General features: G+C 43.0%; 2 protein-coding genes across 5 annotated transcripts in view; one reads left to right on the top strand and one right to left on the bottom strand.

Annotated features, from left to right (window-relative positions):
* Positions 1-2556, bottom strand: part of ITIH2 (inter-alpha-trypsin inhibitor heavy chain 2) — a 48155-nt gene extending 45599 nt beyond the window's left edge. Inside the window, exon 1 of one of the 2 annotated variants that reach the window (XM_087873590.1) lies at positions 2342-2556. In XM_087873590.1, coding sequence (XP_087729716.1) covers positions 2342-2434 — 93 coding nt within the window. In that variant the 5' untranslated portion in view covers positions 2435-2556. The remainder of the gene's footprint in view (positions 1-2341) is intronic. The other variant, XM_087873589.1, reaches the window with a different exon arrangement.
* Positions 2557-9319: 6763 nt separating this feature from the next.
* ITIH5 (inter-alpha-trypsin inhibitor heavy chain 5) overlaps positions 9320-16165 on the top strand; it is a 49232-nt gene continuing 42386 nt past the window's right edge. Inside the window, exon 1 of one of the 3 annotated variants that reach the window (XM_060686356.2) lies at positions 9320-9558. In XM_060686356.2, coding sequence (XP_060542339.2) covers positions 9433-9558 — 126 coding nt within the window. In that variant the 5' untranslated portion in view covers positions 9320-9432. The remainder of the gene's footprint in view (positions 9559-16165) is intronic. The other 2 variants (XM_060686382.2, XM_087873579.1) reach the window with 2 other exon arrangements.

Genomic DNA, 16165 nt, shown 5'->3' with positions numbered 1-16165 from the left:
CAAGGTTGACTCAGCCTTCCATCCTTTCTAAGGTAGGTGAAATGAGGACCCAGTTTGTGGGGGCAATAAGCTGACTTTGTATAAATATACAAAAGGATGAAGGCTATTGCTGAGCACATTGTAAGCCGCCCTGAGTCTTTGGAGAAGGGCAGCATATAAATCAAATTAAAAAAAAAAAAATCTTCTCCCTGTTTTTTCTTGTGCCATCTAAGAGCATGGTACGTATCTCCAAGGGATAATTTACACCTCAGCCCTAATTTATGTTTGATCTGGATAAACTCCTGGGTCTTCCAGAGCCAGGGGCCAAAGTGGCCAATTGAGTAAACAAAGAAATGCTTAAGATGACTAATTGGGAAGTTTCTATTCCCCCTTGCAGGGCAACAAGGAATACACAAACCTAAATTAGGAGGCCAGAATTGGGTACTAAGCTGACGTCTCTGAGGGTATAAAAAGACGCCATACCTTCCCCAAGGTGTGGCTATTTCCTCGCATACATTGTATCTGTATGTTCTGGATATAGTTCCACCCAGTATTTTGTTTTTGGCCATAAATAAAATCTGTTTTTTTTTGCAAGCCTCGTCTTGAGTCTCTCTCTTTGGCATTCTGGTGACTCAAGTGTATTTTGGGACCTTACAGCAGGTTTCCAGAACGGAATATAAGACCTGGGAGGGACCTCCGAGATCATCCAGTCCAACAGTTCTGCCATTGCCGAAAGCCACAGCAACAATCCCCATCTTACACCAGTCGTCCTATTGAGTCAGCTGATTGCTCTATGCACGGTGTAACCAGCAAAACCCTACAATAAATTATATTCCACAATATATTTGCAATGGGATATTGACTTGATTCACCCCTTAAATAAAACCATGGCCTATTTAAAAAACTTGTACTGTATACATGTAATCCAGGGGTGAAATGTAAAATTTGTTACTGTGGGCATGGCTTGGTGGGGGGTGATGGTAATGTGACTGGGTGGGCATGGCCAACTTTTTTTTTTTTTTAACTTTTCAAAGTATTTTTTCTAATGCTTTGAAAAGCCTCTGCCGATCAGGCAACTCAGCTGGGATCGTCAGAGACTTTTCAAAGCATTTTTTTAACCACCTCTTCGGCCAAGAGGTTGCAGAAAAAAATGCTTTGAAAAGCCTCTGACGATCCCAGCTGAGTCGTGCGATCATCAGAGGCTTTTTTTTTTACTTTTAAAAGCATTTTTTCGTTGGAAGAGGTTGTAGAAAAAATGCTTTTAAAAGGGGGGCGCAGGGATTTTTGCTACCGGTTCTCCGAACCACCCGCCACCACATCGCTACCGGATCAGGTGATCCGATCCAAACCGGGAGCATTTCACCCCTGATATAATCCTCAATTTTCACTTAATGACCATTGGAAGTTACAATTGCACACAGTTAATATATTGTGTAAAGCTCCCGTCGCGATCTGTATGTGAATAAATACTTTGTTTGTAAAGAAATAAATAAAAATTTAAAAAAAAACAACAAGTGCACACAGACAAAAAGAGATTTATGACTCACATTTAGAACCAACATTTCCCACTGTCACAGGATCAATATTTGGACACTTGGCAACCAATCCACATTTACAAGCGTTACAACGTCCAGCTGTCATCTAATCGCCATTTGCAACCTGCCCAGCTGGCTTCTGGCAAGCAATGGGGATGCCTGATTCACTTAACACAACCACGTGACTGGCTTAACAACTGCAGTGGCTCACTTAACAACTGTGGCAAGAAAGGTCGCGAAAATCGGGCAAAACTCGCTTAACGACTAAGTCGCAACAGAAATACATTTTGGGTTCAGTTGTGGTTGTCAGTTGACTACCTGTATTGTAGGGCTTCCTTCTTAGAAGACATGGATCTCTTCTCGTACATGAATATTTCTATTAATTAATATTAGGATTGAAAGTTATATGGGGATAGTTTCTACAAGAAGCTACGCCACTCAGGAGCCTGAGTGGCGTAGGAGGCTAATGCCTCCTAAGGCAGCATTTAACATCCAGCTGCCTACAATTACTGTGAGTTCAATTCTCACCAGGCTCAAGGTCAACTCAGCCTTCCATCCTTTCTAAGGTGGGTAAATTGAGGACCCGGTTTGTGGGGGCAATAAGCTGACTTTGTATAAAATATACAAAAGGATGAAGGCTATTGCTTAGTGCATTGTAAGCCGCCCTGAGTCTCCGGAGAAGGGCGGCATATAAATCAAATTAAAAAAAAAAAAAGATCAGGCAGGAGGAGGAATAATAAAGACAGTTCAATCTTCATTTAGCTGACTGCATTAGCTTCAACTCCCTGTAGAAACAAGGTTGATTGCCCAGGATTAAAAACTCTTACCTCCGAGTCTTCTTCCACAACAAAGTCAAAACTCTGGATTTCCGTCACAATCAACAGCTGCAGCACCACAAAACAAGCAACAAGAAACTTCATTTTCTTTCCCTTCGCCTTCCAGAGAACAGGAAAAAAATGTAATAGGTCCGATTCCACACCGTACAGAACTGAGGGTGGATTTTTCCCCCCCCCGCTATAGATCCAAGTTCAACGGATTGTGTGAGGGGTGTTCTTGTGCGAAAAAGGCAAACCACAAATCCTCTCGGTTGTGTAGTGTTTTGCAGGCTCTTTAGCAAGTCGAACCTTGTTTGGGCAAACGCAAATATTTGCCCAGCAATGCAGGTGAGGCCACGGGTCAGGGGGCTGTGCAAAGGGCCAAGTCTCTTGATAATGGCTTCAGAATAACAAAATAACAGAGTTGGAAGGGACCTTAGAGGTCTTCTAGTCTAACCCCTTGCTCAAGCAGGAGACCCTACACCATTTCAGACAAATGGTTGTCCAATCTCTTCTTAAAAACCTCCAGTGTTGGAGCACCCACAACTTCTGATGGCAAGGAATTCCACCGGTTAATTGTCTTCAGTGTTAGGAAACTCCTCCTTAGTTCTAGATTGCTTCCCTCCTTGATCAGTTTCCATCCGTTGCTTCTTGTCCGGCCTTCAGGTGCTTTGGGGAACAGGTTGACCCCCTCCTCTTTGTGGCAGCCCCTGAGATATTGGAACCCTGGTATCGGGTCACCCCTGGTTTTTCTTAGACTAGAGACCTACCCACAACATTCCTGCCATCGTTCGTCATGTGTTTATCCTCCAGACCTCTAATCATCTTTCTTACTCATCGTTGCCAGCTTTGTCGTCTCTGTTGTCACCTTGCACACACTGGATAGGTCAGGGGTCAGCAACCTGTGGCTCCGGAGCCACATCCGGAGTTCCCTGTCAGGTGATCCCACCACTGGCTGGCCCCGCCCCCTCGCCCTCCCCTACCAGCCACCCAGTCACATTACCCACCACCACCACCAAGCCACGCCCAAAGAACCGGTAGTAACAAATTTCACATTTCACCACTGGAATAAATGCAATCGTTAAGTTAGTAACACAGCTGTAAATTGAATCTATGCTTCTCCACTGACTTTGCTCGTCAAAAAGTCGCAAACGGTGATCACATGACCCGCCGGGACATGGCAACTGTCATAAAGATGAGTCAGTTGCCAAACATCCACATTCTGATCATGTGACTATGGGGACACTGCAATGGTCATGAGTGTAAACCATAAATCACTTTTTTCAATGATGATGTAACTCCCTATGGTCATTAAATGATTGGTATTTTTCTCTCTCTCCGCCCTCTCTCTTCTCACTGGGTGGCGGTTCTCCTTTAAATGGACTGTGAAAACTCCCTTAAATTCCTAGAAGTAAGGCAAGATATGAATTTAACAAATCTCTCACATTTGTTTTTTGATACATAGGAACCTGTCTGCTAAAGATGTTGTAGCTAGCCCAGCTTCTCCCAATGACTGGAGCAGTGGTGGGATTCAGATTTTTTTACTACCGGTTTTGTGGGCATGACTTGGTGGGGGTGGGGTGGTTTGGTGGGCATGGCAGGGGAAGGATACTGCAAAATCTCCATTCCCACCCCACTCCTGGGGGAAGGATACTGCAAAATCCCCATTCCCACTCCACTCCAGGGGAAGGATACTGCAAAATCCCCATTCCCTCCCCACTCCTTGGGGAAGGATACTGCAAAATCTCCATTCCCACACCACTCCTGGGGAAGGATACTGCAAAATCTCCATTCTCACCCCCACTCCTGGGGAAGGATACTGCAAAATCCCCATTCCCACCCCACTCCAGGGGAAGAATACTGCAAAATCCCCATTCCCTCCCTACTCCTGGGGAAAGGCTACTGCAAAATCTCCATTCCAAACCCACTCCAGGGGAAGGATACTGCAAAATCCCCATTCCTTTCCCACTCCAGGGGAAGGATACTGCCAAATCCCCATTCTCTCCCCATTCCTGGGGGAAGGATATTGCAAAATCTCCATTCCCATGCCACTCTGGGACCAGTCAGAGGTGGTATTTACTGGTTCTCTGAACTACTCAAAATTTCCACTACCGGTTCTCCAGAACCTGTCAGAACCTGCTGAATAGCACCCATGGTTTGGAGGTAAGCTCTTCTCTATGACAGCAAGACGTTAACCCATGTCCTGAGACTTGGGATTGACTTCACACGGTTTACTTTAACATGGTTGAAACATGGTTTATGGAGTCAAGGTAAAACTTGCTTGGTGAGTCACTAAAATTGAACTTATAGCCCATATTATCTACAAACTAACTTGAGGCATAGTCCAATGGATGAAACTGATACAGATATAGATTAACAGAGTTGGAAGGGATCTTATAGGTCATCTAGTCCAACCCCCCGCTCAAGCAGGAGACCCTATATAAACCATGATTTGGAAATCATGGTTTATGGCAAAAGCAGAACACTCCAAGGATTACATTTTAGGCTACGGCAACATCCCCAAAAGGACAGATGTGAAATTTTCATGCCAAGATTTTGATTCAACATGCGGAGTTGTTTATTTGTCACTCGAAATAAGTGTGTTCTTGTTTTGTGGCTTCATATTGTGTGCAAATCCACCCCCCCATTGCGAATTATTCAACAATGGCTCAACAAATGCTGTCTGGCAGTACAGTAATGGATGAATCCACTTGGATCTGGCTCATCATGTATTTGGCCCAAATATTGCTGATTTCCTCTGAAAGCACCTTCTTGTCAAATCTGCATTTGGCCAACCTAGCTGGAATTTGAACTCTGCACGTGACCTCTTTCCGAGCAGTCGGACTTTGGTGGAATGAAGCTTTTTTTTTTTTTTTAATCCTAACTGGTTCTCTGCAGCTGAAGAGGACATCCAAAGGACACCCTCTAAGTTTGCAATGGTTTAAAGCTAGGGCAGATAGCTTCCCTCCCAGTAGCCCAGACCGAGAAGAAACTGGGTTAATACAGAAGCCGGAGAAAATTGGCAAGGCAAGGGCTAAATTGGATGCATCACTGGGAGCGCTTGACTTAACCCTGAATACTGCACAAGTCAAAAAGAGAGCCATGAAAATTTCTACAGACCCCTCTCATCCTAGACATAAACTGTTTCAACTTCTACCCTCAATAAGACGCTATAGAGCACTGCACACCAGAACAATTAGACACAAGGACAGTTTTTTCCCTAACACCGTCACTCTGCTAAACAACTAATTCCCTCAACACTGTCAAACTATTTACTAAGTTTGCACTACTATTAATCTTCTCATCGTTCCCATCATCCATCTCCTTCCGCTTATGACTGTATGACTGTAATTTTGTTGCTTGTATCCTTACGATTTATATTGATTGTTTTCTAATATGATTTGATTGCTTATTTGTACCCTGTGACTATCACTAAGTCTTGTATCTTATGATTCTTGATGAACGTATCTTTTCTTTTTATGAAGGGGGAGAGCCTTCTCTGTGGGGGCACCTGCCCTTTGGAACGAACTGCCCCCGGAGATACGAAGGATCCCGGATTTATGCACCTTCCGCCGTGCTCTCAAAACTTTTCTATTCCAGCAAGCTGGGCTGGCATAGCTCTTTTAATTGTTTTTGATTCTTCTTTTAAAAATGGGATTTTTTAAATTAAATATGGGCCAAATTTGTTTAATTTACTTTTAAATTGTTTTAAATTTTATGTTTTTATGTTTTTATCTTTGGCTGTACACCGCCCTGAGTCCTTTGGGAGAAGGGCGGTATATAAATTTAAATAAATGAACAATGAAATGAAATGTACACTGAGAGCGTATGCACCAAAGACAAATTCCTTATGTGTCCAATTACACTTGGCCAATAAAGAATTCTATTCTATTCTATTCTATTCTATTCTATTCTATTCTATTCTATTCTATTCTATTCTATTCTATTCTATTCTATTCTATTCTTCTACACTGTGTTGGAGACCTGGGTTAGTTAGTTAGTTGTGCAGAGGGTTGGACTAGAAGATCTCCAATGTTCCTTCCAACTCTGTTATTCTCTTACTTCTAAGCGAACTGTTGTAAATCAAGGACTATCTGTCATTCATTTGGGCTGTGTTTACCTAGACAGCCACTAGGTGGCAGAACACCCTAAAGGAAGAACATCACAGATTCTCCACTGAGCTGGCGGTAAATTCATGCCTGGTTTACAACATCATTCACTTGTGTGTCCGTTGTACATTGTGGGTGCCTTATGGAACTCCTCTTCAACCCTTGTCATCTATCCTTCCAAACCTGATAGTGTTTTCAGTCAACCCTCAGAAGCAAATCAATCAAAGATCCAATAGCTTCATGACACAAAGAAGAACGGGTCAAGCTATTTTCCAAAGCACCTGAAGGCAGGACAAGAAGCAATGGATGGAAACTAATCAAGGAGAGAATTAACCAGCAGTTTGGCAGTTCAATTCTCACGGGCTCAAGGTTGACTTATCCTTCCGAGGTGAGTGAAATGAGGACCCAGATTGTTGGGGGCAATAGGCTGACTCTGTAAACCGCTTAGAAAGAGCTGTAAAGCAATGTGAAGCAGCATATAAGTCTAAGTGCCTTTGCTATTGCTTTAATGTTTGAGGGGCTGCCACAAAGAAGAGGGGGTCAAGCTATTCTCCAAAGCACCTGAAGGCAGGACAAGAAGCAATGGATGGAAACTAATCAAGGAGAGAAGCAACCTAGAACTAAAGAGAAATTTCCTGACAGTGAGAACAATTAACTAGTGGAACGACTTGCCTCCAGAAGTTGTGGATGCTCCAATATTTTTTTTTTTAATTTGATTTATTGGAGGTTTTAAAGAAGAGATTGAACAACCATTTGTCTGAAATGGTTTAGGACTTCCTGCCGGAGCAGGGGGTTGGACTAGAAGACCTCCAAGGTCCCTTCCAACTTGGTTATTCCCTCAGAAGGAGAAAAAAAAATGATTTTTTTCTCCAAACTCAGTTTTTGCTTTGGTTTGGATGTCTCCACGAGTCGAGCTGCAGCTGTCTGGATCGGACTCCTATCATGTCAAGCCAGCTGGCAACCAACTCCAAGATATGACTCAGAAGTAGCTAGTGATTGAGTGAGATGCTGGCATCACAGCCTAAATCTTGACATCTGCCAAGTTGAACTTCCAACATGACTGAAATGCTTCTCCAGAACGTGCTTAAGGGACTCACCAAGTGTTCAGACATGTCTTATGTCTAAGCAGGCAACCAATTACTCAGGTCTTGCCCTGTTGACTACTGGCAGGCTCACTTCCCCGGCGGTTCCAATCATGGGACACCCAGAGCCAAGCCAAACGGGCCTTGGAAAGAGGTCAGAGCAAGTCAAACCAGGTGACTGGGGTGATGGGGAGGGGGCAAAGTTGCATTCAGACAACATCCTCGACTACCCTAAATCAAGAGGTGAGTCATTTGTGGATGGGCAAGTTTTTATGTTTACCTGAGTGAGGTGATCTGCAAGAAAATGGCTTAGCCAAAAAGTTGAGGTGGTGGTAGAACTTGAATTATTTATTCGGTTTCATCCTATCTTTATTATTTTTATGAAAAACTCACGGTGGCAAACATATCTAAACCTCCTTCTTCCTCCTATTTTCTCCACAACAACAACCTTGTGAGGTGGGGGAGAGAGAGGGTGGGGGGAGAAAGAGAGATTAGCTGAGGAATTCTGGGAGTTGAAGTCCACACATTTTAATGTTGTCAAGTTTGAGACTCACTACAGTTTATGGATGTTGGCTATCTGGTTCTTTTTCAAGCCAGTTTCTCCTCAGCTAGCCAGAACCTGGGACCCAGCTAGAGAGGTGTTCCCTTGGTGGGCACCTTCCCAGACCAATGTCATTTTAGCATGATGACCTTAGCGGAGAATATTTGTAGCTCAGGGTTGAAATGAGGGGTGCTTGGTGCTCCCCGAGCTTGGAACCAACTTAGAATTAAGGAGAAATTTCTTGATAATGAGAATAATCTAGCAGTGGAATAGCTTGCCTTCAGAAGTTGTGGGTGCTCCATCACTGGAGGTTTTTAAGAAGAGAATGGACATCCATTGGTCTGAAATGGTACAGGGTCTCCTGCCTGAGCAGGGGGTTGGACTAGAAGACCTCCAAGGTCCCTTCCAACTCAACTCAACTCTTCTCTTCTATTCTCTTCTCTTCTATTCTATTCTATTCTATTTATTATATACTATTTTCTAATCCTATTCTCTCTTCTCTTCTCTTCTCTTCTCTTCTCTTCTCTTCTCTTCTCTTCTCTTCTCTTCTCTTCTCTTCTCTTCTCTTCTCTTCTCTTCTCTCTCTCTTTCCTGTTCCCTGTTCTCTATTCTATTCTGTTCTGTTCTGTTCTATTCTATTTATTCTATTCCATTCTATTCTATTTTTTATTTCTCTTCTCTTCTCTTCTCTTCTCTTCTCTTCTCTTCTCTTCTCTTCTCTTCTCTTCTCTTCTCTTCTCTTCTCTTCTCTTCTCTTCTCTTCTCTTCTCTTCTCTTCCCTCCCTATTTCCTGTTCCCTGTTCTCTATTCTATTCTATTCTATTCCATTCTCCTACACTGTGTTGGAGACCTGGGTTAGTTAGCTAGTTAGCTGTTCTGGATTGGATTAGAAGATCTCCAACGTCCCTTCCAACTCTGTCATTCTGTTACCTCAACCAATGACCCAGGATTAGGGATAAACACGTTCGGTAGAACCCAGCTTTGTTATTGGGGGCAGCGGGGGAGCTGGCATCAACCATTCAAAAAAAACACCCAGAGACTCTCCAAATGTTTTTGACAAAGGGGACATTTGTCACAGCGCTCCATCCCCAGTCCGTCCCTGAGCAGAAGGGGACGGGAGGCCACCTGACGTGGTGGTAGAAGAAGTTCTCCTGAGCTTCTCCAGCCTTCTGCTTGAATTGAACTCAAGCGAGGAACGGTGGAGGAGTCTTAGCTCTGAGCTCTCCAAAAGGGCTGAGCCGAGGGAGGAGGGAGGGAGGGAGGGGGAGGCAGCCAGCCAAGACAGCTCAGGTCAGATGCGTCCCAGCTAGCTGGAGACAGAAGTCAGCACTCCCTTTCTGACTTCTGGCTCTTCGGGAGTCCCACTGCACCATGGCCTGGCCCTGGCTGCTCTGGTTGGGGTGCAGCCTGCTGGTGGTTTCCGCACAGCAAGATCCTGAACTCTTAGCCCGGGATTTGGAAGAGGCCGGGATTACGGATTATAACCTTATTGACAATGTAAGTTTGTTTGTGTTTGGGAGGAAGGGAGAGGGAGGAGACACTTAATCTGGGGGGATTACCACTCTGTGGGGTGATCCAGATGTGTGCTAAGCTTTGAGCTGGAAAAGGAAGGGATATTTTAAATAAGCGAAGGTGCTCGTTTTGGGGTGGGCCAGCATTTTTTTGAGAATATAATTAAAGCAACTGTGGTACAATTGCTTTAATTATATTCTCAAAAAAATGCTGTCTATCATTCTACAGTATCTATCTATCTATCTATCTATCTATCTATCTATCTATCTATCTATCTATATCATCTATCTATCATCTATCTATCTATATCATCTATCTATCATCTATCGTCTATCTATCTATCTATCTATCTATCTATCTATCTATCTATCTATCATCTTTACCCATCTTTTATGGGTAAGGGGTTTTAAATTGGGGAAAGCCATTGGATTTAATTTTGTTTTAAATGCATTTTAATGTTTGTATTGGATGTTTCTTAATCTTGGCTGTTCACCGCCCTGAGGCGTTTGGGAGAGGGGGCGGTATAAAAATTTAATAAATAAATAAATAAATAAATAAATAAATATATCATCTACCTACCTATCTATCATCCATCTATCTATCTATCTATCTATCTATCTATCTATCTATCTATCTATCTATCTACCTACCTACCTATCTATCATCTATCTATCTATCTATCTATCTATCTATCTATCTATCTATCTATCTATCTATCTTTCTATCTATCTATCTATCTATCTATCTATCTATCTATCTATCTATCTATCTATCTATCTATCTATCTATCTACAGTAGCGGCCAAAATTGTGGAAACCTTTTGGGGAAAGTGTATTTTCTACAACTAGCTAATAACATACTTTTTTTTGGAGTAGTACCATAAAATTATATATCAATGGAAAGATAATTTAATCAGGAATGTAATGCAATAACTTTTATGAAGGATTTGCTATTAGAATAGCAGTTACAGTTTAAAGAGAAAAAGGGAGACACATAGAAAAAATGAGATATAGAAAAATTATCACCATAGAAAAAACGAGATATACCAAAATTTTTACCATGTCAGTTAACACTTAGTTGGGTAACCTTTAGCATGAATTATGGCCTTATAACATCTTCCCATGGAGTGAACCAAGTCTTGGCAGCTATTCTAATGTGAAGCCAAGATTGAATGATGGCTTCTATTAACTGGGTTTTTATTGCTGGGTCACTTCTGACTAACAAGTTTCTTTAGTTGGCTCCATAGATTTTCAATTGGGTGAAGGTCTGGGCTATTCCCAGGCCATTCCAGCAGTGGAATAGGATTATCTTGAAACGCCAAAAAAAGGGGATATTATTAACCATCAAACCTCAAAAATACACTTTCCCCAAAAGGTTTCCACAACTTTGGCCACTACTCTCTCTCTCTCTCTCTCTCTCTCTCTCTCTCTCTCTCTCTCTCTCTCTCTCTCTCTCTCCCCCCATCTCCCTCTCCCTCTTCCTCTCTCTCATAAATGTAAAAGTAACCTAATGTGACTCTTAATATTAAACCGGATATATTAAGGCAGTTTCAAACTTCTCCAGGCTTTTGATTGCGGTTGTAATTTTGATCTCTCGAACCAAGCTCAGCAGTGTAGGCATTATCCCCTCCCTTGGACAACGCCTATCTAAATCCTTGAGGCGCTCCTGGGAAGAGCCGAATGGAGCCTCCAGGGTCAGCTGCAGTATACCACGACGGGGGGGGGGGACCTTAAAGTGCTGAGGGGAAACCACAGAGGGAGTTTGCAGTGCAATAGCTTCATTTCATGGTGCCTGGAAGCCTTTGGCTGCTTGCTGTAGAAACTGTGCAAGTATAAATAGACCTTTGGTCTGATTCTACCAAACTTAAACCCCCTGCTTTCAAAGTAACAGACCGCTGAGCTATTTGTCTTAAAGTTTTCGGTTTGCTCACACCTTTTGTGCAATTTCAAACGTACCATTTCTGGAATTTGCCTGCCGTTCTGTAACTTTTCGCCTCTCTCCCTTCTGTATATATTTGCTGTGCCTTACCTTGCGTGAAAGCAAAATATATTTTTCTTTGGGAGGAAAAAAACAACAACACTCCAAATAAATTTCTGCAATCCTTCCTAGGCAGTTCTCCAAAGAGAAAAGTTATTTTTCCAAATGAAAGGAGCATTTAATATCTGGCGAAGATGGAATGCTACCGCAACTCATGTTCCTTCTTCGCTTTTTTATGACTTTGAAATCAAATCATACAGTCGGTAAAGCAACTAATAATGTTGTTTTCTAGTGTTGCTGAAGTGTACATTGCAACCAATTTTTCTCAGCAGGCAATGTTCCGTATAGTTACCTTTTTCTTGTCGTGTGCCGAAACTGTGTGCACGTGTGCAGGCACCCATAATGCAATGCGCCCCCGCCACACATGTGCACATGACCCCCCACTCCCCTTAACCCCCCGCACATGCACATGCAACCCCCCACGCTCCTCCTGCCTCCTACACATGCGCGCATGATCCTCCCCCCCCCGTTTTGGGCCTAGTAGGCCTAAACGGGCTGTGGGGGCCGCCACATCCCTCTGCGCTCCCCCCACTCCCTGAGCATGCGCGTGCAAACCCTGCCCCCCCCCGTGCATCCCAAAAATCAGCTCGCCAGTGGGAGGCACGCGCCCGTTTAGGCCTACTAGGAGGCACGCGCGCCAGGGGTGGGTTCTACTTAACTTTATTACCGGTTCGCAGTGGGGCCGCTCACGCGCACTCTCTTTCCTCGTGCATGCACGCGCTCTTCTGCACAAGCGCAGAAGCATTTTGATGACGGCGGGGTCGGTGGGCGGAGCCTCCCGCCGGTTTTACTACCGGTTCTATAGAACCGGTGCGAACCGGGGGCAACCCACCACTGACGCGCGCACATGTACGGTGGAGCTGAGCTGGGTGACGGCTCGCGTGCCCGCAGAGAGGGCCCTGCATGCCAGCTGTGGCACGTGTGCCATAGGTTCGCCATCCCGCCAGGGGTGAAATCCAGCAGGTTCTGACAGGTTCTGGAGAACCGGTAGTGGAAATTTTGAGCAGTTCGGAGAACCAGCAAATATCACCTCTGGCTGGACCCAGAGTGGGGTGGGAATGGAGATTTGCAGTATCCTTCCCCTGGAGTGGGGAGGGAATGGAGATTTTGCAGTATCCTTCCCCTGCCACGCCCACCAAGCCAAGCCACGCCCACCAAGCCACGCCCACAGAACCGGTAGTAAAAAAAAATGGATTTCACCACTGCATCACAGGTATAGTTATTTTTGTCAGGGAGCCTGTTTTAAGAGCTCATTTTCAGTTAATTCAACAACCAAGTTGCACATGAATCTGTTATGAATTTAAAAAAAGAAAAACCAGCAAAGGACTTTCGGAGTATTTGTGCTAGGAAGAGAGTTGCTTTGATGGTTATTTTACAGTGGCATAAACTCAGGAGTCTGTCGCAGCATGTCCAACGAAGAAATGCTCTTAAAAGGCGTATACTTTTGTGAGGTGCTTTCATCGTACACAAAAGCGAAGGCCTTTTTATGATAACGTTTGTTCCTGGGAAAAGCTGCTACCAGACTCCCGATTCAGATCAGCTGGTTATAGAATTACGAATTAATTATATGGAAATTGGAGACTTGACTTAACCTACTTCCTGGGTCTGCCAAAGGCAGTCTGAACTCTCTGGATCAACACAATAATAACCCCCCCCTCCTCCTAATTTTAAAACTAAATGCAGGTAGTCCTCGACTTACGGCCACAATTTGAGCCCAACGTTTCTGTTGCTGAGTGAGACACTTGTTAAGTGCCCCATTTCACGACCTTTCTTGTCAGAGTTGTTAAGTGAATCACCGGAGTTGTTAAGTTAGCGACACGGTTGTTAAGTGAATCTGGCTTCTCTGTTGACCACGCTCGTCAGAAGGTCGCAAAAGGGAAACACGTGACCCCGGGATACCTCAACCGTCGTAAATGTGAGTCAGTTGCCAAGCGGCTAAATTTTGATGACCATGACCAGGGGAATGCTGCAATGGTTGTATGTGTGGAAAAGGGTCGCGAGTCACTTTTTTCAGTGCCATTATAACTTCAAACAGTCATTAAATGAACTGCTGTAAGTCAAGGACTACTTGTAAAGTTAATATATAGTAGTGGCCAAAATTGTGGAAGCCTTTTGGGGAAAGTGTATTTTTGAGGTTTGATGGCTAATAACACCACTTTTTTTTGGAGTTTGAAGATAATCCTATTCCACTGCTGGAATGGCCTGGGAATAGCCCAGACCTTAAAACCCAATTGAAAATTAATTAACCCTAACCCTAACCCTAACCAGGCCACAAATTGGAGTGTATATGTTTTAACGTTTTAACGTTTTAATGTCTTCTTTTAACTTTTGTATGGGATATTGTTGCATTGTTTTATTCTCTGTTGTAAGCCGCCCAGAGTCCCTTGGGAGTTGGGTGGCATAGAAATGCAACTAACTAACTAACTAACTAACTAACTAACTAACTAACTAACTAACTAACTAACTAACTAAATAAATAAATAAATAAATAAATAAATAAATAAATAAATAAATAAATAAATAAAATCTATGGAGCCGACCAGAGAAACTTTGTTAGTACTACCTGTACTGCATGAGTCACTTAACAACTGCAGTGCCTCGATTTACGTCCGTGGCCAAAAAAAAAAGTCATTACATTACGGGCTTTACCAAACAGCAGGCTCATAATTTTCTCATGCGCGAGAAGTCAGGATGTTTCTGATTTTTTTTCCAGAATGAACAGGATGAGGAGTTTGGTGCAGCTGTTGCCATGGATTATATAGGAGAAAGGCAGGTTTTTAGAAACTGAGTCCATTAATAGCTTGCTGCAAAATCAACAGTTTTCCAGTTGGCCAGTGCCAAATCTCTCTTTCAGGAAGGAAACACTTAATGGGCTGTTTAATTAGGTGGCAAAAGTCGTTTGCAGTCAGCAATCGGAAAGTTTGCCACTTTAACTGAACTTTTAACTTTAAATAACTTCTTTATTTAAAGTTTTAATGTGGGGGGTTTTTTTGGGGGGGATTTGGACCAACCTTATTTATTTTATTTTATTTGCTCTGTTTCTATAGCTGCTCAAATAAAGTAGAATATAATTCTTTATTGGCCAATTGTGATTGGACACAGGGGTGGGTTCTAATTTTTTTTATTACTGGTTCTGTGGGCATGGCTTATTTTGTGGGCGTGGCTCCGGGGGTAATGTAACTGGGTGGGCGTGGCCGACTTTTTTTTTTACTTTTAAAAGCATTTTTTCTACAACCTTAAGAGGTTGCAGGAAAAAAAATGCTTTGAAAAGCCTCTGACGATCAGGCAATTCAGCTGGGATCGCCAGAGGCTTTTAAAGGCATTTTTTTCCCTACAACCTCTTCGGCCGAGGTAGAAAAAATGCTTTTAAAAGCCTCTGACGATCCCAGCTGAGCCGCGCGATCATCAGAGGTTTGTTTTTTTTTTACTTTTAAAAGCATTTTTTCTACAACCTTAAGAGGTTGCGGGGATGTGGCCAGCCAATGTTATTACCGGTTCTCCAAACTACTATAAATTTTTACTACCAGTTCTTGCGAACCGGTGCGAACCGAGAGCAATCCACCACTGATTGGACACATAAGGAATTTGTCTTTGGTGCATAGGCTCTCAGTGTACATAAAGAAAAATAAAATGCATTCATCAAGAATCAAAAGATACAACACTTAGTGATAGACATAGGGTACAAATACTATCAATCAATATCAATATAAATCGTAAGGATACCAGCAACAAAGTTACAGTCATGCAGTCATAAGTGGGAGGCGATGGGTGATAGGAACGATGAGCAGACTAATAGTAATAGTAATGCAGACTTAGTGAATAGTTTGACAGTGTTGAGGGAATTATTTGTTTAGCAGAGTGAGGGCAGAGTGATATCAATATCAAGTACAACATTAAAACAATTAAAGCATATACAAACATTAAAAGAAAACCCGAACTAACAGCAACTAGAACATGAACAGAATAAGGGAGTTGGAAGGGACCTTGGAGGTCTTCTAGTCCAACCCCCTAATCAAGCAGGAAACTCTACCATTTCAGATAAATGGCTGTCCATTGTTTTAATGATTTATGCGGTGTTTGATGCCATGCCCGTAAGCCACCTAAAGTTACCTTGGCTGAGATGGGTGGCATATGCATTTGATAAATAAATAATAAATAACAATAATATTTATTTATTTATTTATTAGTTCGATTTATATGCCACCCTTCTCCGGACACTCAGGGCAGTTTACAATGCGTTAAGCAATAGCCTTCATACTTTTGTATATACCTGCTTAGTAGGGTTTTGCCCCCCCCTTCAAGCGGTGTTCTTTTTTATTCAAAGTCAGCTTATTGCCCCCACAATCCGGGTCCTCATTTTACCTATCTTGGAAGGACGGAAGGCTGAGTCAACCTTGAACCTGGTGAGATTTGAACTCGCAGTAATTGCAGGCAGCTGGCAGCTAAGTGCTACTTAACAGCACTTTAGTCCGCTGCACCACCAAGGTAATAGTTAACATAATTGTTAAGCTCATCCTTTCCTTTTCTCTCTGCCTCCCTTCCCTTCCAATTATCC

Source organism: Pantherophis guttatus, chromosome 7 (genome assembly GCF_059756535.1).
Source record: "Pantherophis guttatus breed Tessera chromosome 7, ASM5975653v1, whole genome shotgun sequence".
Taxonomy (NCBI): domain Eukaryota; kingdom Metazoa; phylum Chordata; class Lepidosauria; order Squamata; family Colubridae; genus Pantherophis; species Pantherophis guttatus.
Note: the sequence above shows the minus strand (reverse complement) of the source record. Positions and strands in the feature narration are given on the sequence as shown.